This window comes from Dama dama, chromosome 14 (assembly GCF_033118175.1).
Source record: "Dama dama isolate Ldn47 chromosome 14, ASM3311817v1, whole genome shotgun sequence".
NCBI classification, from domain to species: Eukaryota; Metazoa; Chordata; class Mammalia; order Artiodactyla; family Cervidae; genus Dama; species Dama dama.
In genome coordinates this window covers 49,369,492-49,397,380 of record NC_083694.1, presented here as the reverse complement: position 1 = coordinate 49,397,380, position 27,889 = coordinate 49,369,492, and the positions used below count along the sequence as shown (strand labels likewise).

The window sequence follows — 27,889 nt, the reverse complement described above, 5'->3', positions numbered from 1 at the left end:
GGCCCAGGGAGGTTACATGACTTGCTTGAGGTCTCAGAGCCAGGGAATTCCCTCGTCCAGTGGTTAGGCCTCTGACCCAAGGCTAGAACCAAGATCCTCTGACCCCAGACCAGGGCCCATCCCACCTGGCTATGTGATGTTGGCTGAGGCCTTGGACTTCTCTGTGGGGGGCAGTGGTCAAGGCGAAGTCTCCTAGGACCTCAGGAGCCAAAGGAAGCTCACAGAGTCAAGCATGCTCATGATGGTGGGGGAACTGAGGTTGGGCAAGGGAAAAGCTGAGCCTCGTCCCTCTTTGCCCAGCGGGATTCTCGCTGCAGCACTGCCCCTGTGGGTGAGGAGAGACCCCACCCCACCCCCCGCCACGCCTCGTGCTCAGAGTTAGTGTTAGTCACTCAGCTGTGTCTGGCTCTTTTCAACCCCATGGACTGTAGCCCACCAATCCCTGGAATTCTCCAGTCAGGAATACTGGAGTGGGTTGCCATTCCCTTCTCCAGGGGATCTTCCAGACCCAAGGATTGAACCGGGGTCTCCAGCATTGTAGGCAGTTTCTGCCATCTTAGCCGCCAGGGAAGATGTGTCTCACGCTCAGAAGGGCCCCGTAAAATCCCTTACTCTCCAGGCCCACAGCCCCCAGAAGCTCAGAAGCTGACAGTTACTGTCCTCTTTACACGACAGCTGTGGCCTCCCATTGCCTGGGCACTCGCTGGAGGTGGGGGTCTGCTATGCTGGAGGCAGGGGACATATCTTCTCTCTCTGGTCTCCATCTCCCAAGAGTCATGTTTGCAGAAACTGAACTGGGGCTGACGCTGCTTACCCTGCCCCACGTCTGGGTTAGGAACTGTAGGGTCCTGAGCCAGGGAAGGAGGAAGGAATCTGCTGTGGAAAGGCAGAGCTTGGGAATTTGAGAAGAGTGATGTCCCCAGAGAAGCACCATGGTCTTAGGCCACACCTGGGCCCCTGGTTGCACGCTGTAGCTCATCCTTGATGCATCCATCAGTCCCTCCCCACACACCCTCCCTCCACCCCGGAGTCTCTACATTCCCAGGAGCCCGGCTGGTTTCCCTCAGGGATTGCCGGGCATGACATCACCCGTCACCATGGCAGTGGTTCCGATGGCTCAGCTGCTGGCTTGGGACACGCCTGGGTGAAGCTAGGTGGTGGAAAAGGAGAACAGAGCACTGGGGAACTTGGGGAGGAGACAGGAGGCTGGTCTCAGAGAGAAAGACCGTCATTCATGCTCACAGAGCATCACCTGTCACCTCATCTTGTGTTAGGAACGTTTGGAGAATGTCAAACAGAGTTTTAAAGGAGAAATAAAAGTATGCTTATGACAAAGGAAGGAAGGACACCTCCCACTGTGTAATTTTCATAGCTGTGTGTCTGTAGTTTACATTATTTCTTGGGGAGTCTGTCAGGTCAACCTCCCTATTTCCCTAAATAGTTACAATTCTGGTTCCCCCTTTACAGGAGGCCGCCATCTGTCGGAGTGACAACACCTGGATGCACGGGCATGTTCAGGCTCAGTGGGGAGACACACCCCCACTTTCCCACCTCAGGCCCCATGGGCGTCCCCAGGGGCCCCCAGGTCCTGCTCCCTTGTGTGAGTTCCCTTGAGTGGGTTGTAGATGTGCTTCTGAAAAGCTGGGCGAACAACATGGCAGCTTCTTGGTTCTCACTGTGGTTCCAGAGGCATTTTGTCTTCATTTGTAAGTGGTCTTCACTTGGCATTCATTCCAAGAGATTCAGCTTCCGTGTCTTCTCGATCCTCAGCCTGCCAGGGGTCCAACCCAGCATCGGGCCCAGCAGGCCTGGAACTCCAGCCCCGCTGACCTAAGTTGCTGCTCTGGCAAGCTGGCCATGAAGGTGACAAGTCCCGCTGCAGGAGCCAGGAAGCTCAAAGCTGTAATTTAAAACCCACCCCCCCACCCCCCACCCCCGCCATGGACCTCCCTGGTGGTCCAGTGATGCAGAATCCACCTGCCAATGCAGGCGACATGGGTTCGATCCCTGATCTGGGACGATCCCACATGTCGCAGAGCAGCTAAGCCCATGCACCCAGCTGTTGAACCCGTGCTCTAGAGCCCGTGAGCCACAGCTGTTGAAGCATACGCGCACCCCAGGGCCTGGGCTCCACAGCAAGAGAAGCCACCACAATGAGTAAGCCCTGCTTGTCACAAGTAGACAAAGCCCACATGCAGCAAAGAAGACCCAGACATTAATTAATTAATTAATTTTAAAAAATTAATAAAGCCACCCCCAAGACCCAGAGTCCCTACTGCAGGGTCCCTCTGTGGCTCCTTGCACGTGCCAATGCTGTTCCAGCCAACTTGCCTCTTCCCTGTTCTGCAGATGGTGCTGGGCTGGGGGAGAGGGGTGGAAATGCAACTTAGGTCAGGCTCGGAGCCAGAGCACGGGGTCCCCGGTCCTTACGCCATACTTATCATACGCCATATCAGAGGCTGAGTTTGTAGGTTCAGCATCCAGAACAAGAGGGGGGTGCACCACCATTGCCTGCCCCATATCACTGCCCTCAGCTAGCCATGGAGCCAGGACCCTCTGGGATTTGGGGGGGGCTTCCCTGTAGAGGCAGCATGAGGTCAGGTCATGTGTTTGGGCCTTGGGGACAGATGTGGCTGTGTGACTCTGGGCAAATGACTTAACCACTCTGCGCCTTCACAGGCTGGAAGCTTCCAGAGCTGAGGAGTTGCTTTGCCCCCTTCCCACCACCTCCACAGTTCCTTCCTCAGTGTCTCTCCACAGAGAGGGGAGGGGACAGAGTTCATGGGACCCTGGAAATGAGGGGGGTGCCACCCTGATGCTGGAGCCTGCCCTGCACAAGCCCGAGCTTGCCCGTCTCACTCCCTTCACCACAGAGCCAGTGCAGTGAGCAGAGTCTGGAGGGAGCACCTGTTGCCAGGAGCCTGCATGGAGCACAGGGCACCATGTGTGTGTGTGTGCGTGTGTGTGCATGTGTGTGTGCGCGTGCGCGTGTGTGACAGGTTCCTTGGTATACAATTCACCCAGCATACAATTTACATCCAGCATCCATTTACAGTACATAATTCAGTTGTTTTTGTTATATTCACATACATTCAGCTATACATCAGTATTAGAGTATTTGTGTCACTTTAAATGGGGGTGCATCACTTTGAATCCATCCCTTTGGCTACACTCCCAAGTCTCCAGCCCCCACGCCTTCTACCACCCCAGTCCAAGACAATCACTAATCTTTCTGTCTCCACAGATTTCCCTGTTCTGGACATTTCATATACATGGAATCATACACCATGTGGCCCTTTGTGATTGGCTCCTTTCACTTAGCATAATATTGTCAAGATTCATCACATTGTAGCATGAATCATTGCTTCTTTTTATTGTCAAATCATATATGTGATATGGATGTACCTACTACATTGTTGAAAATTCATTCACCAATTAATGGCCATTTGGTCCTTTCCCCTTTGGCTATTATGATTAAAGATACTGTAAACATATGTATACACGTTTCTGTGTGGACATATGTTTTCATTTCTCTTAGATATACACCTAGGAGTGGAATTGTCGGATCATAGGGGAACTTTATGATTAATCACTTGAGGAACTGTCAGGCTGTCTTCCACAGAGCCTGTACCATTTTCTGTTCCCACCAGCAGTGTATGAGGGTTCTAGTTTCTCCATATCCTCGACAACACTTGTTACTGTCTTCTTTTTATATTTTAGCCATGCTGGGGAGTGTGAAATAGCATCTCACTATAGTTTTGATTTGCATTTCCCTGATGACTGATGATGTCAACCACCTCTTCAGGTGTTTATTGTCGATTTCTTGGGGAAATATCTGTTCAGGTCTTTTGCCCATTTTTAAAATTGGGTTATTTATCTTTTTATCATTGAGCTTTAAGAGTTCTTTATATGCTTTTACTTTATATAAGCCCCTTATCAGATATGACTTACAAATTTGTTCTCCTGTTCCTTGCATTGTCTGTTTACTTTCTCCATGGTGTCCCTTGCGGCACAAAGTTTTTAATTTTGATGAAGTCCCATCTCTCTGTTTTTTCTTCTGTTGCGCATACGTTTGGTCCCATAACTTGCTGAGTATTTTTAATCAGACACTTTTCCCCATGAAGGGAATGGCACAAAGAGTGAACTTTTGGACTGGGCTAAGTTCTGGTGGCTCATATTGGACTCTGAGAGGTCATTTCAGCAGGAAATAAAGGGTCCCATCAGCTTCCTGGGTGGTGGGAGTCACAAACTCACCAGGCCTCCAGCTCTTTCACTCGGGGATCTGTTCAGGGCGGGAACAGACCTGCAATCAGGGAGTGCCCCCCCTGGCTGGGTCAGTAAAAGTAAGAAATGAGAATTGGGACTCTAGAGATAGGAGGGCCTGCGTTTGAATCCAGGGAATGCCACTGATGATGTGGGAGCCTGGGAGAGAAACGTCCTCTTTCTGAACCCTGTTTCCTCCCCTGTTCATGAAGGGGTAGAGAAAAGAGTCCCTTCTCAGCGTTCGCATTCGGGCTGACAGGCGGCTAGGATCTCAGAAACTGACTCGGTCCTCTGTCCTCCAGCCATGAAAGCCGACCGGAAGCGCCTAAAGGGTGAGAAGACAGACCTGGTGAACCAGATGCAGCAGCTGTATGCCACGTTGGAGAGCCGGGAGGAGCAGCTACGCGACTTCATCCGCAACTACGAGCAGCACCGCAAGGTCGGCACCCCCCCGCCAACCCCGATCCCGCAGACCCCAGACACCAGCTCCCTTATTACTGCCCCACCCAGCACAGGGTCCGACCTCGAATCCCAATACAGGAGGACTGCCCGTGTCCCCTTATGCTCACTGGGGGAAATCCCTGATGTGTTGGGCTGGATCTGGGTCCTGAGATGAATACACTCAGCCCCTAATCATAGCTCTGTGTCTCCTGGGCAGACCAGCCTGGACAGGAAGCCCAGCTGGTGACAGTGTAGGCTCCACATTCTAGCTGGTCTGGGTTCAGATCCCAGCTTCCCATGTGTGTGCCCTTGGGTATCTCCTTAACCTCTCAGAGCCTCAGTTTCCTCTGAGACAGCAATCATGGTGCCGACGTTGCAGAGCTTTGATGAGGGCCCTGTGAGATGATGGATACAGAGCATTAAACATGGTGCCTAGTACATACTAAGTGCTCATACTAAACGTCAACTTTGCATCTTACTAATAATACCATAATAAGAGTGTGAAAAGAGAGTGGGGAGAACCATGAGATAGCAGGAAATTCTTCCTCCAGGAGACAGTCCTGGAAGGCTTCACAGAGGTGGTGACATACAAGTCAGGCTCTGTGGGGTGAGTAGGAGTTTCTGGTCAGATGACTGAGGAATTTGGTTCAGTCAATATCTGGTATATGTTCTGTGGTCATGCCATAGAAAGCTTCCCAGGAGGCACTAGTGGTAAAGAACCTGCCTGACAATGCAGGAGATATAAGAGATGTGGGTTTGAAACTGCCCTGTGCCTGACACCACATGGCAGCGGGTGTGACCAAGGTTTGCTTGTACTCTGCAGAGAAAATGGAGGTGGGAAACTCTTAAGTTTCCTCAGGCATAGGAGGTTTGAGCAGTTCTTCCAACAGCTGGTGGGCTGGTTGCATGAGTACACTCGCGGGTGTTACCTCTGAGCCAGAGTCCACAGGCAGGAACTTCAGAGACAGGATCTGAATTTAATTGCTTCATCCCCACGACACTCTTTGGTCTGTAGCAGTGACCTTCCCTCTCACCGCCCAAGTATACAGATTCCTTCCCTTCGAGAATGAGAACAGCCCTGGGGGAGCTCCCTGGGCCAGGCATCCACAGCCTCTGAGTTGTCCACAGTTTCCCAGCTGCCCTGGGTGTCAGCCCTGAGCAGCAGGACCCCAGCTTCTCATGCTTGTCCTTCTACAGTGGGTGAGCTCAGTCCCTGGAAGTTGGCCTCCCCATGCCTGTCACTTGCAGACAGAGTGTGGCACTCAGTCAACAACCTGTGGAAGCGGAGAGGAGGAATGGGAACCACTGCTACCTACTTTCTTGGTCCTCTTCTGGGTCCTAGACTTCCTCTCTGTCCTTACTTGGCAGAAGGGTCAAGGGAGTTCTCTGGGGTCTCTTTTAAGGGCACTAATCCCATTCATGAGGGCTCCACCCTCATGACCTAAGCACTTCCCAGAGGTCCCACCTCCTAAAATAATCACATTAGGATTCTTTCTCTCTCTCTCTTTTTTTTTAAATATTTATTTATTTGGCTGTGCCAGGTCTTAGTTGTGGCATGCAGGATCTTTAGTTGTGGAATGTGGGATCTAGGCCTCTGACTAGGGATTGAACTCAGGCCCCCTGCATTGGGAGTGTGGAGTCTTAGCCACTGGACCATTAGGGGAGGCCCTGGGATTTCAACATATGAATTTTGGCGGTACACAGTCATTCGGGCAATAGGACTACCTGCCTCTCTGAGTCCACCTCTGTCCATTCTCCTTTCCTAGCTGAAGCACCTGTAGTAGGTCCCAAGAGCCTGATCTTTCTTCAGTAGGTGAGACATAGAGAACCTTCGCTCAAGTGGCCCCGTGCCCATCAACAGGGAAACCCAGTCATCCTTGTTTGAGGGGAGGTGACACGGGGCAGGGGCCAGAGAATCAGCCCACGGCGATGCCTGCGTCCAGGGATGTGCTGTCCCCAAGGGCGAGGGGCAGGCCCCAGGCTGTCCTCATCCTTGACCCCACTTGTCCTCGGGTCATCAGCTTCCTTGTGTGTTAGTCAGTGTTCTCCAGGGAAGTGATACAGAGAGATAGACAGATAGATAGATAGATAGATAGATGTATATATATACAGAGAGAGAGAGAGAGTGTGTGTGTGATTTATTAGAAGGAATTGGCCCACATGATCACAGAGGCCGACAAGTCCCATAATCTGCCATCTACCAGCTGGAGATCCAGGAGAGCCAGTGGCATCATCCAGAGGCCTGAGAGCCGAGCTGTAAGTTCTACCCAAGGGCAGGAGGAGACTCATCCCCAGTTCAGCTCTCAGGCAGGGAGGGCAGTTTCGTCCTTCCTCCACTTTCTACTCAGGCCTCAAAAGGACTGGATGATGCCCACTCACATGGGGGAGAGCCATCCACTGGGTCCACCCGTTTAGATCTTAATCTCATCTGAAACAGCATCGCAGACACACCCAGAAATAACCGAAAATCTGAACACCCCATGGTCCAGTGAAGTTGACACATAAAATTAACCATCACACTTGGCCCTGAAGGCAGGGTGATGCAGAGGTTAAGACCAGATAAGGTTTAGAATCTCACCTCTGCCAGTCACTAGCCAAGTGGCCTCATCCTTAAAACTGGGATAATGATAGCAAGTACTGGAGCCCAGCCTTGTCAGCACTGAAGCTTCTGGTGCACTGAAAGCACACGGGGTGGGGGCAGGGGGGAGGCGGGGAATGGTTGCTGTTGTTGTTACCACCATCACCTCTGAGGGTTCAGAGTCAGGCATTTGATCATGGAAATTCCACAGTGGGTTTCGGGGCCCTTCTATGGGCCCCTCATCCACCACAGACTGGTGATGGTCCCCCTGGCAAACCCAGAGAAGCACATGGCCGCCCACTGTTAGGAAGCCCCTGGCCGGGCAGGAGCAGTGTAAGAAAAAAGACGAAGTGGTCTATTTTCAAGAATAGCTAGCTTTGAATGACAGCTTGCTGATGTAATAGCCGATAGCCATAAGGCTTACAAAAGCAGAAAGTCCGGGCAAACAAAGGGAGGGTGGGATGCCTAGGATTTTCACATGGGTTCATTGTATTGGTGAACTTAAAACATAAGAACAGCAATAGGGTTTCACCAGGCTCATCCTATTGGTAAATTCAAAACATAAGAATGTAAATAGGTTAAAAAAAAAAAAAAGAATGTAAATAGGTGTGCAGGAAAGGAGGAAACAAGATGTCAGGGAGGCTGTTCAGTCACTCAGTCGTGTCTGACTCTTTGCAACCCCATGGACTGCAGCACGCCAGGCTTTCCTCTCCTTCACCATCTCCTGGAGCTTGCTCAAACTCAGTCCACTGAGTCAGTGATGCCATCCAACCATCTCATCCTCTGTTGCCCCTTCTCCTCCTGCCTTGAATCTTTCCCAGCATCAGGGTCTTTTCTAATGAGTCGGTTAAGGCATCAGGTGGCCAAAGTATTGGAGCTTCAGCTTCAGCATCAGTCCTTCCAATGAATATTCAGGGTTGATTTCCTTTAGGATTGACTGGTTTGATCTCTTTGCAGGGATGTCAGGGAGGGGCCAGCCCATAAAGAAGGAGGGAACAAACCTAGGCAATGTCCAAGAAGATCATTCACCACATAGTACTCAGCCAATGAGGAACTGGGGGAGGGACTTGCACACTAGGATAGCTTGCTCTGTGTAACAACTCTGGGTGTTCCTGCCCACCAGACAGTCCGCCTTGCAAGACCGTCATTAAATCCTGGCTTCCCCCTACACCTTGTGTCTCCAAGTCCATTCTTTGAGTTTGGGCTAATGAGAGTGTTTCTCATAGGAGGTCCTAGGCCAGCCTCACACAGACCCCAGTCATGGACCCTGCCTCCAGGAGAATGGGAGAGTCTCAGTAAAAAAGCAAGAACCACCCCAGACAGGACCTTCTGGGGAGTTCTGAGGGTCCCAGAGGATCTAGGAACACAGGATGGGGAAAGTATTTCCAGAGTACAGGCACCTTGAAGGAGGATAGAGCCAGATCGGAAAAGCAAAGAGGTGGGAATTCCCTGGTGGTCCAGTGATTAGGACTTGGCACTTTCACACTTTCACTGCTCTAGTCTGGGTTTGATCCCTGGTCAGGGAACTAAGATCCTTCAAACCGTGTGGTGTAAATAAATAGATAAATAAGAAAAGGCATGTGATGCTTATGATAAAAGGCTAAGAGGATCAAAAAGAAAGGGCCATTTCACACACTCTGACAATGACTGTCACAGTGGCCATCTTCAGAAGCCACCTATCACCATCTGACGCAGGAGGACTTACGGTATGCAGGCATTGTTGTAATCTCTTTACATCTGGTATTTTTCCAGCAACCCTATGCAGTATGATTGTCGCGGTTAGCCCCATTTTACAGAGGTGAAAACTGAGACGTAGGCCAAGTCGCTCATGCAGGGTCACACAGTTATGTGAAGAGGGGAAGCAGGATACAAACCCAGGCATTTAGGCTCTGGTGCTCATTTGCATAACACCTGGCCCGTATTGGCCTCCCACACTGCTCAGTACTTGTATAGATGAACAAATGAGTTACTTTCGAGATTCACTGTTTACAAGGCAACCCGAGGCAAACCAGGGAGGAGAGGTCACAGCCACCCCCATGAGCTGTGGGAGGTGTGCTGTGCCTGGTGGTGGCACTGTGACCGACCTGGGTTTTTAATAACAAGCATTTCTTCTATTAATATCTTTCAACTGGGGCATCAAATTCATTTTTATAATTGTGCTGATACTTGAGAATAAAATCCCTGTGGGGAGCCACCTTCCTCCAGCGTGGTGCTGTTTTTCTTAAGTCACAGGTAACGGGGGGCATCTCCTAAGTCCAGCAAGAAGAGAGGTGTGGTGTGAAGCTGAAGCCTTGTGGCTGTAGCAGCCCCAGGCAGGCATAGATGGTCACCATTGAGCATCAGTGTCACTCTCATGGGATAGCTTCACAAGACCCTACAGAATCATTCAGAAAAACAGAATTTGGAAAACACTCAATTTTTTAAACTGCTATCCTATGTTATGGGGAGCTGTTGTTGTTTAGTCCCTAAGTCATGTCTGACTCTTTTGCGACCCAATGGAATGTAGCCCACCAGGCTCCTCTGTCCATGGGGTTTCCCAGGCAAGAATACTAGAGTGGGTTGCTGTTTTCTCCTCCAGGGCATCTTCCCAACCCAGGGATTGAACCCAGGTCTCCTTCACGGACAGAGTCTTTACCATCTGAGCCACCAGGGAAGCCCAGCAACACTGAGATAATATTTAACCATTGTTGAATCCAACCCCACTTTACAGATGGGAGGACTGAGGCGCCAAAGGGTCCAGTAGCTGACCCTGGGCCGTATATTTAGGGATAGTTTAGAGACGCTAAAACCACAAATTCTGGTTTTATTCCACCTCGTCAAAGATCATGTAATTTATTTTTTTTAATGGCTTGCATTTTATGTGCAAGAAAAAATATCCCCATGAACAGGATGAATGGAACATCAGGTGCCCAACCCTCTTGATGCCGAGCCACTCAGCCTGCCATGGCTCACCCAGCTCTCCCAGGGACCCCCCTGCAGGCCTCACCCAGAGCAGGTAACAGGAGCCCAGGTCTCTGAACTGGGGGTGGGGGCTGGGAGGGGAGGGGATGGGCAGGAAAGGTCAGCACAGGCACAGGCTGCTTAGAAATGAGCAATCTGGGGCCCAACCAGAATGTTCACAGAATTGCAACATCCCGGGAAGCTATGCCAGAGGCATATTCCCTGTCACAGGTCCGTGGTTTGGAGTGGGACTAGGGGACTCTCCATAAACACAACTGAGGAAGGTCTCAGCAAGCTGGGCAATGGCTGGGCCTAGAGAGATCTTGGGTGGTGAAGTCAAAACAGACCACCTTGCCATTACCCCCTGGCCAGGCTTGTCTTCCCCTAAAGCCCCCTCCTCATTGTGCCCCTACTTCTTCTGTCCCGTGAGCTCCGGCTGCCGGGGCTCAGCTCCCAGCTGCCCAGAGGGACCTCAGCTCCCAGCTTGACATCTGAGGCCCCACACCATCAGGCTAAGTTCTACCTCCACAAATTCCAGCCACCCTGGCCCCCATCAGGTTCCAGCCCCTTGGGCAGATCTCCTTCAATTCCTTTCCTGCCTTTGTTGCTAGCAAGGATTGAGAACCTCCACCACACTATTTGTGGGGCTGCAGAGGTTATTTTATCTCTATGGCCTCAGTTTACTCATCTGTAAAATGGGGACAATCATAGTCTCTGCCTTGCAGGTGGTTGTTTAAATATAATAATGCAGCTGAAATCCTCAGCACCGTACTTGACATGCGTACAGAACATTCCGTGACAGTTGTTACTGAGCCCTGCACTCCTGCCAGGGGTGTGGTCATGGATGTCAGAGTCTTTACTGAGGCAGAAAGCACCTACAGCCTCCAACCTATCCCCCCCACCCCCCACCACACACACAGCCTGAACCTCCGGTCTGCTCACAACTAGTGGGGCTAGGGACAGCAAAGAGACACGGAGACAAAGCTGATCCTGAGGGTTCTAGTGGACCTTCTTTTTAATTGGGGGATATGTGGTAGGCAGTCTCTTGTACACCAACCAGTTCTCAGTGGTCCTGATCCACACACTTCATAGCATGGGATAGTCCATGACTAGGCTTGCTGCTAGGTCCTGAGGATGGATGCTGGGACATGGTCCCCAGCCTCTGGGGAAAGAGCTGGCTGGTCCATCATGTGACGCAGGGGGCCATACTTGTCAGCTGTTGCACTGACCCCACCTGAAGACAGCTTCAAAAAGGAAAGGAAAGGAGAAATGAGTAGTGGTGGGGCGCCTCCCTGCATTGGAGAGCCTGCTTCCAGAACCTAATGGTACAGCTTGCCTGGGGTTTTACAATAGTACCGTCTGTCACTTTGCATCTTTTTTAAAAAACTATATTTATTTGGCTACATTGGATCTTAGTTGAGGCACGCAGGTTTAGTTGCCCCATGGCATGTGGGATCTTAGTTCTCCCACCAGGGATTGAACCCCTGCCCCCTGCATTACAAGATGGATTCTTAACCACTGGACCACCAGGGAAGTTCATGTTACTTTGCATCCTGCATTACCAGTTTCTTCTGACCATCACTCTGGAGATGTGATAGTGTCACTGGCTCACACACGAGGTGGCTGAGGTTTGGGGAAGTTAACATCACTTGCTCCGTGTGTCACAGCTTGCCATGGATGGAACAGAGACTCACACCCAGGCATCCTGACCCCAGGAGACAGTCCTAGAAGAAATCGTCCCCCAACACACACCCCACCTGCTCTAGACTCTACTGAGAAGCCAGGGGCTGGTGACACAGACACTCGTGTCCTCCCCGCACCCAAGCTGGGAGAGCTGTCCTGTGATGGCCTTCAGAGTCGGTCACAGCAACTGCCACGCACTCTTCCTTTTACTCAGCAGTGTTTCTTGGCTGCTGCTCTGGGACCCTGACGTCTGCTGATGAGCTAGAGCATGCAGAAGGGCTTTTCAGTGTAAGCTCCATAGGCACAGAGACTTTTGTCTGATTTGTGCCCGCTGGTGGCATCCATGGATATTGGTTGAATGACAGTGTCAGGTACCGGTATAAGAAACAGGGTGGGAAGGGCTGGGGCCGCTGTCTTAGATGGATGGTCAGGAAAGGCCTCCTGAAGAAGACATTTGAGGAGCATCCCGAATGAATGAGTGAGCACCTGCTGTGTGCCCTGCTAAGTCGCTTCAGTCATGTCCAACTCTTTGGGACTGTAGCCTGCCATGCTGCTCTGTCATGAGATGCTCCAATCAAGAATACTGGAGTGGGTGGCCATGCCCTCCTCTAGGGGATCTTCCCGACCCAGGGATCGAACCCACATCTCTTTAAGTCTCCTGCATTGGCTGGCGGGTTCTTTACCACTAGCCGCCACCTGGGAAGCCCTGCCATGTGCCCAGTGCCCTGCTAAACTCTGAACTTGGATTATCTCATCCGGTCCTCATGGTAATACCTTCAAGGATAGGTGCTATGATCCCATGTAACAGATGAGGAAACTGAGGCACAGCAGTCATTGCAACTTGTTCTTCAGAGCCAGAATTCGACCCAGACTCTCTCCTTCCCTGGATCCTAAGCCACAGCTCCATCTCTGACAGCCACAGAGGAAGGGCCAGATGTCTCCCTCGGCCTCTTGGTCTCTGACCATCTGGAAGTCAGGCCTTTGGCTGCAGGGCTGTTAGACAAGACAGGATGGCCACTCCCAGCTCGGACCCAGGCTACACAGAGACCTTGAGTTTGGCTCCCAATTTAGCGGGTAAAAAGACTGTGGCTGGTTGGGTAGGCAGGGCCCCCGGCTGGGACCCTTTCTCTAGAAGGGAAAGATGCCCAGGATCATGAAATTTGGCCCTTGCCAACAGAGGTCAGGTCCTCTGATCCAGCCAGCTATTCCTTGTCTGCTGGATTTTCTGGACCAGCATAGCTGGAGCCCATGGCCCTCCCCTCAGCATCACGGAGAAAACAGCCCATGAAGATACACCAGCGGGGAGCAGGGCCCAGGGTGAACGGCAGAGGACTGTCCTGCAGTCACACACCACAGCTAGCTGGGGGTCCAACTTGTCCCGTCATCAGCTGTGACCTTGTAGGATGGTGACAGGGCCCCATGGCAGCCCAGGTGGCCGGGCCGTAGATGTCTCCTCTGTCACTGTTTTCCCGTGACACACACATTACCAAACAATAGAACAGAGGACCAAGCCCAAACCCACTGTTGACTCTTTTATTAGACTCCGTTTTACATTTTCCTTCACGTGAAGTCATTTAATCTTTATAACAGTTCTTTGATAGGAGTAGTGTTGATTCCCTGTCCCCATTTCAAATATGGAGAAACGAAAACTTGAGTTAAAAGAACTTATCCATGACATTCATTTGCTCCTTTATCCACTGAAAAAATAATGGCTGAGCATCTACTAATGGGTTGTTTCTGTTCCAGTCTCCCAGCTAGTGTGTGGCAGAGACCGGCTTGAACCCAGGGCTTTCTTTCTCCAGTGCCCAGCATGGGGGACCCCCCACCCCCACCCCCACACATTCTGCTAGTCCAGGGGTCAAGGGCCTCTGGGCATCTCCTGGCCAAAGGTTGGCCCCACCCATGCCCCTGGTAATGCTGCCCTCTCCCCGTAGGAAAGCGAGGATGCTGTGAAAGCTCTGGCTAAGGAGAAGGACCTGCTGGAGCGCGAGAAGTGGGAGCTGCGGCGCCAAGCCAAGGAGGCCACGGACCACGCCACAGCACTGCGCTCCCAGCTGGACCTCAAGGACAACCGGATGAAGGAGCTGGAGGCGGAGCTGGCCATGGTGAGACCCCGCCCCTTCGCCCACATAGGCCGGGAAGGGGGGGCACCTGCCGGAAGTGGTGTCATGTTCTGGGAGCAGGAGGTGCTAGGAGACAAGGCATGCCAGTGGGTTTCCGTGGGAGTCCGGAGGGGCGGGACTAAGGCAGGGGGCGGGCCCTGGGATGCTCTCTCTGCGTTTTTTCGTGTCAACCATACAGCCTTCCATCTGCCTACCGGGAGCCAGGCGTGTGGGAATGCTGGGAGACCATCCACTAACATTTGGGAGGAAAAACACCAAAAAATTAATAATGGTTATCTCTGGGTAGTAAGATCAGAAGTGGTTTCTATTTCCTTTTTTTTTCCTCCCTATTTTTCCACACTATTGTCTTATTGCTTGGATCCTCAAAGGAAAAAAAATGTTATTTTTTTCTAACTTAAAACATCCTTCAGAATACTTCCAAACACTGTTTTCCTCAGAGATGTGCAGCCTGCCTGTGGAGATAGAGTCTAGGTGGTGTTTTCAAGCTTGGTCAGGCGACAGAACCAAGGTCCAGAGCCCTAGAGTTCTGTTCTGCCTTCTCCTGTGTGACCTTGGGCTGCTCACTGAACTGCTCTGAGCTTCCGTGACCTTTACGTGGTCCTGGAGTGGAGGTGAGGATCTTTATTCCACCCTGCCTTCCCACAAGGTGTTTGAGAAACTCCAGGGACCTCATGGTTTAAAGGGCCTTGAAACTACTGCTGCTGCTGCTAAGTCACTTCAGTCGTGTCCAACTCTGTGCGATCCCATAGACGGCAGCCCACCAGGGTCCCCTGTCCCTGGGATTCTCCAGACAGGAGTACTGAAGTGGGTTGCCATTGCCTTCTCCAATGCATGAAAGTGAAAAGTGAAAGTGAAGTCGCTCAGTCATGTCCGACTTCCAGCGACCCCATGGACTGCAGCTCACCAGGCTCCTCCATCCAACGGATTTTCCAGACAAGAGTACTGGAGTGGGTTGCCATTCCCTTCTCCAGCCTTGAAACTACCAGAGGCTTAATGCAATGGTGGGTGGGAGGAGAGTGTGGAGGGGAATTCCTGGGACAGGACCTGGGGAAGTCCCACCTGGCTCTTAGCCAGAACTCAGCGTTCTCCTGGAAAGCACTGATGCCAGCTAACAGTGGTTGCTGCCATGGGTTCTGGGTTCAAATACAGCCCCCATTGCTTTCTAGCGGTGTGACCTTGGGCAGGACCCTCCACCCATCGGGCTCAGATCCCTCAGGTGTCAGTAGGGATACCTGCATATACTCCATGGCTTTCCCAGTGGCTCAGATGGTAAAGAATCTGCCTGCAATGCAGGAGACCTGGGTTCAATCCCTGGGTCAGGAAGATTCCCCGAAGAAATAAATGACAACCCACTCCAATATTCTTGCCTGGAGAATTCCATGGACAGAGGAGCCTGCATATACTCTATAGGGCTCTGGTGAGGGTTTCATTGAAATAATGCAAGAGAAGCACTTAGCCACTCCTATACATGGTTAGTGATGATATGACAATGGGAAGGTTTTAAATAGTCACTTCTTTCAGGACCAGGGGTTGCCCAGGGCAGGTCAGGATCCATGGGCCACTTCCTGGGACCAGTCCCACCCTCTGCCTCCTGGGTCTCCATGTCCAATGCTGACCCCTAGTGGTGAGAGCTTCTCAGGCTAGAGGAAGTTCCATCCCCTGGGTCTCTGGGATCTTCCCACCAGTGGGGTCAGTGGTGCTGGCGGCCCTGCTGCCACATACAGACCAGACAAAAACCTTTCAAGTTGTAGATCTAGGAAGGGGGCTCAGGGTGAGACAAGACTGCTATTCTGCCAAGTCTTCCTGGTGTCCTATGGATGGACAGATGGGTCCTCATGGCCTTGGACCATGAGCTGCAGGCATGCTGGAGAACTCTGGTGTCTTTCAGGACTAGGAGCCAGCTCATCTCTACTTCCACTCACCATGCCCGGGTGACTCAGCCTGCTTTGGTTCTAAGAGCCTAAGGCCAGTGGCACTTAGGCCCTTGCCTCCTCGCTCTGGCCAGTTTCACCCCTCTCTGCTAAGAGTGAATAGAGAGGTGAATATTTGCAGCTCAAGGTGGTGGGTTTGCTGTCACATCAACACAGCCCTTGACAGCCCCCGTGTTGTTGGTGCGTCTGCTTGCCTGGAGGTCCCCCCTGTTGCAGAATTTCACAGCCTGGAGGCCTCCAAGACTCCGGTCAGTGCTGTCTGGCTCCCCTCACTGCACTGCTGGCCAGGTCGAGAGCAGATGGAAGGCACTTTCCCTGCGTGTGTGCCCCAAGTCCTTGCGTTGTAAGCAACAGAAAGCAGCTCTGGCTAGTTCGAGCACACCGCGTGCACTGGAAGGAAGTCAAGAGCTCACAGGTGCAGTGGGGAAGCAGAGGGTCAGCTTGGAAACGGGCCAAAGCCAGGGCAGCTGCAGCCAGTGGGGAAGCCACGAGTCCATCTGGAATGGTCCGCTCAGTGACCCCTGCCAGGAGGATGAACCTGAACTCTTTGTCCTCTGGATTTCACTTCAGTTTTCAAAAGTCTGATCCAGTACCGGATATCCAAATGGCCCATCTGGGGTCACCTGCTTACTCCTGTTCTAGGAGTTCTGGCTCTGGCACCAGTGATGGGTCATTTCATTAAGTGACCTGCCCACAACACTGAAGACCTGAGGCAGCTGCCAGGTGAGGAGCGAGCAGGCCCTGTCCCAAATCAGGAATCATCCCTCCCCTACCCAGCTCCACACACCCTATGCAGCTGAACAGGGCCGCTTCACTTGAGTAAGAAAGAGACAAAGACACAGCTTCCCTAGAAATGAATACCTCTCTTGGTGTTTGGTGATGGGCACCTGAGGCTCCCACCCTTGGGGAGGGGACATCTCTTGATAACAACTCCTGGCCGAACTAGGCATTCCCACTCAAGGAGCAGTTTTGCCTCCGCAGCCACACTGGCTCCACGGGACCACCCTGTGGTGGTGGTTTTGTTAATTTAAAAACTGTTCAGCATGCTCTTTTATTGAGAGACTAGTCACATACCATAAAATTCATCCTTTTATGATGTACAATTTAGTGGTTTCTAGTATATTCACAAAGTTGTACAACCATCACCACTATCTAATCCCAGAACACTCTCCTCCCCCTAATAAGAAACCATAGCTGTTAGCAGTCACTCCAGTGAGCTGTATATTCTTACTGTGCCCATTTCACAGATGTGGAAACAGGTCTGGCGTGCAGGAGGCTCACCCAGAGCTGACCAGAGAATTGAGAGGCAGAGCTGGGAGTCCGGCAGTCCTCACGCTCTGTGATGGGAGGCCTCTGAAAGGATGCCCAGGTGCTGGCCTGGAGGAGACACCCCCTCTTAGCAGCAGGCCAGAGACAGGGCTGCCAGCCCAGAGGTCACAGGCTTCCCCCTCCACCCATCCCAGGTGCGAGGCCGTTCCCTGGAGCCTGGTTCCCGGTGGCCTAGACTTTTGTTGTTTTGTATCAATGCTGCTTCTCCAAAACAGGAAACAATTCTTAAGTTTACTGTGTACATTGTTACCAAGGCTTCTCGCCCTCCACACTGTTGACATTTGGGGTCAGAGAATCTGGTGGGCCATCCAGTGCAGTCGGTTGTGCAGCACCCATCCCTGGCCTCCACCTACTAGACGCCAGGAGCACCTCCCAACTACGGGAAAGTCTCCAGACATTTCCCAGAGTCCTCTGGATGGGGAGAGGATTCGCCCTGGTTGAGAACCACTCCTCTGTAGAGCAGGATGTTTCTCAAGAATGGAGTGTGGATGCAAAAAAAAAAAAAAAAAAGAATGGAGTGTGGGATTCCCTCGTCTCGGCGTCTGTTTGCGCCCTGGTTGGTCAGTTCTAACATGGTCCCAGTTTGGGTCCTGCATTTTCTGGCCGTGTGACCTTTGACAAGTGACTTAACTTTCTGAGCCTGTGTCCACGTGTAGAAGACCTTTCTCCGGGTGATTGGGAGGTGCGGTGATGAGGGATGAAGGCAGGCTCACCTTCCACCATCAGTGGATGTTTGCTGTTCTTACTGATGTTGGAGACCATCCTGTCCTCAGGCCACCCTGAGATGAAGAGTTGTGGATTCTCGTGTCCTGTCTACTAGCCGGTCATCGTGTGACCTGGAATGGCCTGGGCCTCAGTTCCTTCATATGTAAAAAATGACAGCTGTCACATGCCCAGGCAAGGCTGGCACAGTGAGCACCAGTGAGAGGCAGGGTCGAGTGGTAGGGGGACCAGGGTGGTTTTGGTTCCTTTTTTAACAGCTGTGCTCTGGGTTGGCGCCACCACTGGGTGGACACCACCTCTGGGTTCCTTCCCTCTAAGAAAATCAGCCCGGCCACACAGCACACTTCCCAGCCCTGGACTACTGCCATTCTGGCCCAGCAGACCAGCCCTTGCCCACAGCCAGCTCCGAGCATTGGGCCTGAGCTCAGACCCCCCAGCCACACATGTGAGGGTCAGAGCCTGCCCAAGCCTGACGTTGTCCCCCATAGGGCCTCTCTCCACCCTCTGGGGTGCTTGGAGAAGGTGTGGACCCAGTATTGCCTTATCAGCTCATTCTGGTGCCTCCGCACTGGACCCACTGCCACCACATCCTGAGATCTGGGACAGGGTCACAGTAAGCCCAGGAAGACAGTCGTCGAGTCCGCTTGTAGCCAACGTGATGCCTCTTTAGTGCAAACTCAGCATTTGTGCAGCTGGAGTCCACCCGAGCATGACCTTCTCATGTTTCCTTGAAAGGTTCCTGCCCTGAAATCCTCCCAAGCTTTGGCGGGAGAGATATCCCTCAGGGATCTTCCCCACCCAGGGATCAAATCCATGCCTCTTATGTCTCCTGAATTGGCATGCTAAGTTGCTTAAGTCGTGTCCGACTCTGTACGACCCTCTGGACTGTGGCCTGCCAGGCCCCTCTGTCTGTGGGGTTCTCCAGGCAAGAATACTGGAGTAGGTTGGCATGCCCTCCTCCAGGGGATCTTCCCTACCCAGGGATCAAACCCGCATCTCTTACGTCTCCTGCATTGGCAGGTGGGTTCTTTACCACCAGTGCCACCTGGGAAGCCCCTCAGGCCAACTCTCTGACTGGAAACACAGCCTGGCCTTCAGGCAGTTAGGAACCTGAAAGGGGAGGAGGGCAGGGCTCCACACTCCTCCTGCCTTCTACTTCCTGGATTATCCAATCTCACAGAGGCATAAATAATCCTAACAGCCTGCTACTGTTGGACAGCAAACCAGACAGTATCCTGGGCCTTCCTGTGAATTATTCCCTGTCTGACTCCTACTTGTGAAGTAGAAACTGTTTCATAATAACAGTCACTGACATTTATTGAGCCTTTTTTTTTTTTTTTTTAGGCCATAGGCCAAGTGCTCTCCGTAGCAACCATGTTTCCTCATCAGACAGACAAGGGTATGAAGGCACAGGCGAGGGGGCCTCTCTCAGGATCCCCCAGCTAGGAAGTGGCAGAGCTGGGCTCAGATCCAGGCTGTTGGATCCCAGAGCCCAGGCTCCAAGGCGCTATACTGGGCTTCCTTGTCCCACAACTCCAGGGGGCGCACTTACAGATAATGATCCCTCTCAGTTCCCCATCTTACCCTGAAGACCCTGAGGCTCAGAGTGGTGGAGTAACTTGCTCCAGATTACACAGCAAGCCAAATAGTAGAAATGGAGTTTGCACCGTGTTCTGTCTGACTTTTGTCACATGAGGGTGTTTGAGCCAATTCACCAGTTCCCAGGAGCTCAGAACTGTGGGTTCAGGGTGCCTGGTAGGGCGTGTAGCCTAAGAGAGAAGAGTGAGCTCCTAGTGTTGAACTGCATTCAATGGAGGAGATTAGTAGAGAAATGTGCGGATTGCCACACAAAAAAAAGAAAAAATGATCCAGTGCAGCATCGAGAGAGAGAGAGAGAGAGAGAGAGTGTGTGTGTGTGTGTGTACATGCAAGTATTTTAAGTTAGACTTTATATGCCTCATCTGCAGTTCACATCTCTTGTTTTGCTCAGTCTTGGAGATTTAAACTCATGAGTGGACAGTTTGTGACAGGTTCCTGTGCTCAGAACTCACAGATAGACCCGCCCCGTCCTACAGGACTAAAGGTAGGCTCCTCCACATTGTCAGGCAGGAATAATGCCAAGTTGCCCGCTGAGTTATTCCTAGAAGGTGCTGCCCTCAGGCCAAGACAGAGGTGAGGCTCCACCTGGGAGAAGGAAGCCAGGCGGGGACAGGAGCCTGCCCGGGCCTCTTTCTGGGCTGCCTCAAGGGGCTGCTCATTTCAGGGGGTGACTTGGACTTGCCTGTGTTTTCCATGTGCGTGGCTGGGGATGCTTGCAAGAGGGCAGAGCTGAGAGTCAGTTAGCACTGATGGCAGGCTGACCAGGCGCTCACTTCTCACCAGAGCCCACCTGTCCGGCAGCCAAGCTGGGTCGGGCAGAAGGAAGCCAGGGAGTGGGGCCGCCAACTACACAGAGCGGAGCCAGGATGGAGGGCTGGGAGGCCAGGTGCACAGACAGCAGTGGGGAGAGCAGGTGTGGTCCCCAGTGAGGCGCCGTGGTCCAGGAAACGCGTCCATGATGCTGGTGGGCCTGCTGCAGGCACACGGCAGCTCCAAGACACAGCCAGCCTGGCTCCTTCCTTCGGTAAAAGGATTGCTCCGTTGTTCCTGTAGTAACTGAACAGCGCAGATTCCCTGGGCTGTCTGCCTGGACGTGGCAGAGACCTGCTTCCACTCCCTCTGCAGTTTTCCTGAGTGCTTCACTCGTTGTGCCCAGCCCCAAGCCAGGTGCTGGGGATCCTGTGGTGACCAGCCACACCCCACTCTCTGCCTCATGGTTCCAGAGTCTGCATCACTTGTGCTGGTTATTTCCTTGCCCCAGAGGAGGGTGGGCGCCATAGACAACCATGGGGCTTCCAGGCTTGGGGCCCAACTTTGACATCGTGCCTGCTGTGCACTCCTAGAGAAGTTACTTAAATTCTCTGAGTTCTGATTTATCTTCTGGCAAGCACAGCTAATCCTGCACTCCCTACTTGAGACCCAGGGCTGTACACTTGAGTACATGATAGTTTCTAAACCAGGTGGAGATTATCACCTGGCTAGTGGATGAGAAGCTGACTCCTTCAACTCAGCCTCTCTCTGCCCAGGAGGTTTATATTCCCTGGGGGCTGGCAGTGGAAGGGAAATGATTTCATAGACTCCTGGCATATCCAAGCCAAACACTAAAGATTGGTTCAAACTTCTCATTACACAGATGGGGAAACCGAGGCTCAAAGAAGGCAGTGATTTATCTAAAATAACACAACTGGTCAATGTGATGAGGCTGTATCAGGCTTTAGGCCAAGGACTTCATTTCTCAGCTGGAATCTCTTTCTCTGCCTGGAGGAGCCCAGGGTCTTGGGGTATGGAAAGTTCTGGAGCTAGGAGAAAGATGAGATGAAGTCTTTCCATTTCATCTGTGTTCATATTAGGGGCAAAGCCAGCACTCGTGGTGGCCCTGCCATCTGTCCTCAGTTCAAGCCCGTGGGCCCCTCCCCTGGCATGAGCCTGGGGAGTAAGTGGGGAAGCAGAAATTGACTATGATGGGAAGACTAGGCATTAATACATTTCTAATATGTACCCTTTTTCTTCCCTGAATAATTTGGGATGACTTCTAACAAGACCACCCCCCCATACCCTGGTGGGGAGCTAACCCAAAGCTCTGTGACCTCAGCCATGAGACAGAGAAAGGAAGACCTGTCTGATTATTGGTGAATAATCACCTGCCCAAGCTCAGCCCCACACCTGTGTCCCAGATTTCCTTGTGTCTCACGTGTTCTCATGGAATCCTGAGAGCCAGGCTGAGGGTCTGCCCTGTTCCCAGCATGTGTTGCACAGCACCTTGCAAAGGGGTCATCACAGGTTGAATTTGGGAGGAGGTAAGGGGGAAAAGGGTCAGGAATAAGGAGGGCATGGTAACCCACTCTAGTATTCTCCAGGCAAGAATCCCATGGACAGAGGAGTCTGGTGGGCTGTAGTCCATGGGGTCGCAAAGAGTGGGACATGACTGAAGTGACTTAGCACAAGGAAAAAAGGGCAAAACACCACTTTCTTACCATCTCATTCAAATCCCAGCTGGTCCTTAGAGACACCAAAAGAATGGGTGCTAAGTGTGTCCTCCCTCCCCCTTTGTGGTCTGACTGTGTGTTGGCAGGAAGTAAAGGATGACTAACCCCAGAGCACACCACAGGTGATGTGCTGATTGGCAGGTGGTGCAGAACTGGACATGCCCTGGTGTGTCAGATGCCTGGCTTTCTCAGGATGGTGGGTGACAGCCCAGCAGTAGGCAGAGAGGAGTCCCCTTGATCACATGGTCTTCTTCCTGTTCCCCGACTCTCTCTCCAGGCCAAGCAGTCCTTAGCCACACTGACCAAGGACGTCCCCAAGAGGCATTCACTCGCCATGCCCGGCGAGACGGTGCTTAATGGCAACCAGGAGTGGGTGGTGCAGGCAGACCTCCCGCTGACCGCAGCCATCCGACAGAGCCAGCAGACTCTCTACCATTCACATCCCCCCCACCCCGCGGACCGGCAAGGTGAGTCCAGCCCAGCCTGGCCCAGCCACAGCTGTGGAGGCATCTCAAGAGGCGAGCATCCTCTTTTACACACTGCAGCTGCTTTTTTTTTTTTTTTTTTTTTTGGGGGGGGGGGGTGGGGAGCAGAGGCCATGACTCAGGGTAATTGAAAAATCAGAGTGATGGACCTCAAGTGTAGCTGGATACCAAGGTTCAGACAATATCTGGGTCTGACTCGCTCCATCCCTCAGCTCTGCCTGCCTCCATTTGGCCTCATCTTTAGACTACTTCTTGCTACAAAGCAGAAAACAGTCTCCAGTAGTTTCTGGCTTGTAGGGCCCCAGCAGCTCTAAAGTCTTAAGAGAAATCTTTCTCTCTGTGTATAGTAAATCACAAAGACAGACTCTGATTGGCCAGCCAGGGTCACATGCCTATATTCAAACCAATCACTGTGTCTAGAGAGTGGTTACATTGATTGGCCAGCCAGGTCATATGCCCACCCCTGGACCAATCACAGTGTCAGACAGTGGACACACTGATCCTCCCCGTCTGGATCACATGGGCATCCTTTGGTGAGGGAGACAGTGAGAGTTCCTTGATTGACAGCTCCAGATAATCACTGGATGTGTGGAAAGGTCAGAAATAAATGTTAGGGGTGTTTGCTCCAGGCACTGGTGGGGAGAGGGGCTCATCCTCTGGTCAACATCTAGACCCATCGGCTACAGTACAAGCCCCAAACCTCTCTGCACATCTGCAGCACACTTGGCTCCATTTTTTTGTCCCTCCTGTGAGTGGCATTTATGTGACAGGTGCAGGTCAGAGACAGGCAGCTCGCTCCTGGAGCCTGTGGGTCCTGCTGTAACTTAGCTAGGAACCCAAGCTTCTGACTCCGAAGGCACCCACCCCACCCCCACTCCTCCTTAGGGCCCCTGGCAGCAAGGATCGCCTCTCAGTAATGTAGCCCTCACTGCTGAGGCGCTACCTGCACACCATAGGCCCTCAGTCTTGTCCAGCAGTGCGTGCTTCCTCCATCCAGGGCCAGCGCCAACAGCCAGGAGAGTGATCTGCTGGGGGGACTCTGGTGGGCTTACAGGCATTCAGCTGCTATTAACTGAGCACCTACTACTTGCCAGGTGCCACGAGTTCTGGGGTTGGACATATATAAGACACCCAGAATGCCCACCCTCATCAAGCTGGCATTGTAGGTGTGAAGACAGAAAACACATGTAACTAAATTACAAAGTATGATTACAGATCTTAGTTCAGGGAGAGAAATCAACAGAAAGCAGGTGTTTTGATGGGGAAAAAAAGACGGTGGGGAGAGCTAATAATTGGGGGGGAGAGGTTTCTCTCAGGTCAGGCTGAGGCTTAAAGGATGAGAATGTGCCCTATGGGCAGCAGGACCAGGGAAGGCTGAGGCAGGAGGGAAAGAGTGCATCTCGGGCACCATCCGAAAGCCGGTGTGACATGAGCTGGGGCTGGGTGGAGGTGGGCAGGGCTGAATCCCTTCGCTTGCAGGAGGACTGCATTTCTACCCCCAGGTAAAATGAGACCGGTTGCCTGGCTCTCACTGCAGTGAGGAGTGGAGGCCATCTGGGAGACTGCCATGGTCTTCTAGGCAAGAGACAGTGGTGTCCTGGGCTAGGGTAGTGGTGGTGGGGCTAGAGAGAAGTGGCCAGATTTAAAGCTGAGTTTGGAGGTGCTGCTGCTGATTGGCTGTGGGGTGAGGGAGTGAGAGAGAGAGGGGAGCCAATGGTGGCTTCAAGGCTTCTTGCTTGAGAAGCTGGTATTGACCAGCTGTTAGGATTGCACCAGGTCTAGGTAACATCCAGGCAGCAGGAGCATTGTGAAAAACCATCACCAAGGTGCCTGAAAACTTTGCCTCTTCTCTTCATCTTGGTTAGGAGGGGGCCTATTGGATCCAGGGACTGGAGATTCTTGCCAGCAGCAGTTCTCTGGTGATGTGTGGGGCTGTGGAATAGAGGGGCGGAGAGCGGGGCAAGTCTCTTCTATATGTCTCAGTGTTCCCATCTGTATAATGGATTGTACAACCTGCAAGGCAGTGAAGGCACGAACATCCTCTCCCTCCCCCACTCACCAACTGTCCCTGCTTTCCAGCAGTCAGGGTAAGCCCCTGCCACTCCCGGCAGCCCTCTGTCATCTCCGACGCATCTGCCGCCGAAGGCGACCGGTCATCCACGCCAAGCGACATCAACTCCCCCCGACACCGGACACACTCCCTCTGCAACGTAAGGCCAGCAGCCGCAGGGCCCGGGCCATGGGCCCCACCTGGAAACCTCAGGGGTGGGGGTGGAGGGGTGAAGACCTACCCGCTGTTTCCTCTCGTCCACCCAGGGAGCATTCTGGCGGAGGCATTTCCTGTTCTGTTCTTTCCTTTTGCAAGAAGAGATGGATGTGGGGAGAGAAAGAAATGAGGCCTGTTGGCTCCTTGTGTCCGGGAGGGCGAGGAAAACCCAGAGGAAGGCGGGCCTGGGTCGGCCACGGGGGCTGAGCAGCCTGGGCTTACCTGTGGTGGGCTGTCTGGGACCACGGGCGTCTCCTCCCAGACTACCTTCCGAGCTCGGGATCTCACCACCACCATCACTCCCATTTCCCCGTAGAACCAGCTCTTGGTCCTTCATCCTGGAATCAGCCAGACTTTTTTTTTTTAATCTCCAGGAGTTTTTGCATGTTTTGCTTCTGGAGAGACATCCAGTGAATTTGTTCTAAGTTTGTTTGCTTTGCTTACTTAATCACATGCTTTTTGATTGTATACTGGGTCCCAGCTACCAAGAGGTGCAGGTCAGTAGCCACCTAACTCTTGATGACTGGTGGGGAGACAGGCTTCCCAGGAATGGGGGCGGTGAACAAAGGCAGGTGGGTCAAGCCTCTGAGGACAGGAAGCCTCCACATCAAGGCTCGAACATGAAACACTGGGGTCAGGGTATGGGGACCACTTTTCATATTTGTTCCATCACGTGGTTAATAATCCATGGGGCTCCCCTGCCATGTCCTAAAGACACAGCAGAGTCAGGTCTTCAAATGCACAGACAAGCTTTCTCAAAAACTCAGTTTATGTTATTCTATTAACCACTGAGATGGATAATAAAAAAGAAATGAGGTGGATATAGTGGGAGAGGAAGACAGAATAACTGTTACTTGCCAGTGGGGTGATTATCTACCTGGAAAACCTCAAGAGAATAACCTGAAAAACCATTACACTAATAATGAGAAGTATATATCAGTACTGGTAGAATATCAATTGATAAAAATCAGTAACTTTTCTATATTAGTAATCATAATGGAAGCAATTTTTTTTCAAATCTACAATAACAATGAAAAGCACTTAATTGCTAAGACTAAACTTGAAATGAGTTGCCTCAGCCTGGTGGTGTGGGTGACAGGACTGCTGGCCGGGGCCTCCTGAAGCCAAATGAGGATGGGAAGGGGGCCTGAATCCCACTCAGGACTGGGATTCTGTTTTCACTGGGGCTTAAAGGAAGCAATCTGTTCTTCTCTTGTTCCCAGGAGAGAATTCTGGTGATAGAGGCTGTCCTGACAGAACCAAGGCAAGGAAGGTTTGGCCGGTAGAGGGTCCTCTGACATTATTGTCTTTCTGAGGAGTTGCTGCTGAGTTATACCTACAGCCAGCACTGCCATTCATTCTTACTGTGGGCCAGATACCCCGTAGTATCTGAGCACACCTCAAATAAGAAGACCTTCCCAAGGGCCATATTTTGTCTTCCCAGTGGGGCTCTGACAGTCAAAATGCCACTGGGAAATCCACCCTGCAGAAAGTGTTCTTTAAAGGCCTCCTGAATTGCATTTGGCTCAAATCTAGCCTTTTGCGCAACTTGGCCTTGGCACATAACCTGCTGCTACAGAGAGCAGGTCTGGCATGTTTATTCCCAAGCTCACTTTACACAGGGCCCTGCTGCTAGGCAATGGGTGCTTTGATAAGCCAGTCTATATGTAGATATTTCATTGGGCTCCAGCCTCATTCTCTCACCCATAAATTTGGCAAAGATGGCTCTATACAGAACCAACCTACCTTAGCTGCCTGGCAGATAGTCTGTTTGCAAACCTTGAGATGGGACTAAAGACTAAACTACTGTTTGTTCCATCCCTGCCCTCCCTCAACCACCTCCATCCCCCATCTCAACAGATGTGCATACAGGTAAGCCAGAAGAACCTGAAAATAGCTCCAGGTATAGCTCTGTTCTCAGGCATTTGACCTGATACCTGCAAGAACAGCCTGGCCTGGCATAAGCAACCCCCATCCTTTCATGCTGTGGTCACTTATTTAGAGCAGAGGTGGGGACTCAGCACAGAGAGGCCGGAGAAGATGGACATTGACTCAGGTGACACATGCTTTGTTTCTTGCCTTTTACCAGCAATTCTGGAAATGACCACCAGGAGTCACCCTAGTAACGACTTTTGTGATCCCAGTGATCTATGCCCCAACCCCAGGCAGGGCAGATTGATTCTGGGATATGGTGAGGGCTTTTGCACACTCAGAAGAAGGAGCACTAGACCAAGAAAAAACAGATGGTCTTGAATTTGAGTTGTAGCTCTGGTTTTAATTAGCTTTATAATGTTGGACTGTTTGGAACCTCTCTGTGTATCTGTAAATCAGGCTAATGAGCCCTGTCTGCCCCTCCACACAATAAGACATTTATTGTGTTATTTGTGGGGGAAATATTACTAAGAGGCTGCGTGGTCTCACAAGTATTCCTGTCCCAAAATTCTTTATTTTTGTGCTTTTCTGTAAAGTTATACCTCTTTATGAAAAGCATCAAGTATAACCAACTTCCAGTTTTAACTCAGTGGATCAATTAGGAGAGGAACTTAGAAGCCTTTGAGTGACAGATTTGTTGGTCAGAGGGTAATAGGGGTCAAGAAGCCAGAATGGGCAGAAGATCACCTCAGGGCCTCTGGCCAGGATCCCTGGTCCAGGCAGCATCTCCATGAACCCGAGGTGCCATGATTGAGCCATAGGGACGTGTCTACTTTAGGGGTGGAGGGTGGATTCCCCAGAGGCAGGGCAGTCCCTCAGGGATGACTTCCTTCCACGGAAAAGCCCATGCTCCACGGGCCACCTCTATTGTCATATGTCGTGTGTCTCCGTTGTTTCATCTTCCTCCTCTCCTTTGGCTACAGGGCGACAGTCCCGGCCCAGTTCAGAAGAACCTGCACAACCCCATTGTACAGGTAGGTGTGCCTTCCCTGGCCACTCAGGCCCTCCCTGGACCCTTCCTTGACCGTGACTTCACTTGTTCCCCTGGGGCCTCAGCATTCCCACATCCATACTTGGGCACCCAGGGCAGAGAGGAGTTAAGCCACAACC

At 51.9% G+C, this 27,889-nt stretch overlaps 1 protein-coding gene across 2 annotated transcripts in view; it reads left to right on the top strand.

Annotated features, from left to right (window-relative positions):
- Positions 1 to 27,889, top strand: part of KAZN (kazrin, periplakin interacting protein) — a 506,697-nt gene that overhangs the window by 424,400 nt on the left and 54,408 nt on the right. For both annotated transcript variants that reach the window (XM_061160705.1, XM_061160704.1), the window contains exons 3-7: positions 4,566 to 4,702; positions 13,840 to 14,010; positions 22,374 to 22,563; positions 24,661 to 24,791; positions 27,703 to 27,753. In XM_061160705.1, coding sequence (XP_061016688.1) covers positions 4,566 to 4,702; positions 13,840 to 14,010; positions 22,374 to 22,563; positions 24,661 to 24,791; positions 27,703 to 27,753 — 680 coding nt within the window. The remainder of the gene's footprint in view (positions 1 to 4,565; positions 4,703 to 13,839; positions 14,011 to 22,373; positions 22,564 to 24,660; positions 24,792 to 27,702; positions 27,754 to 27,889) is intronic.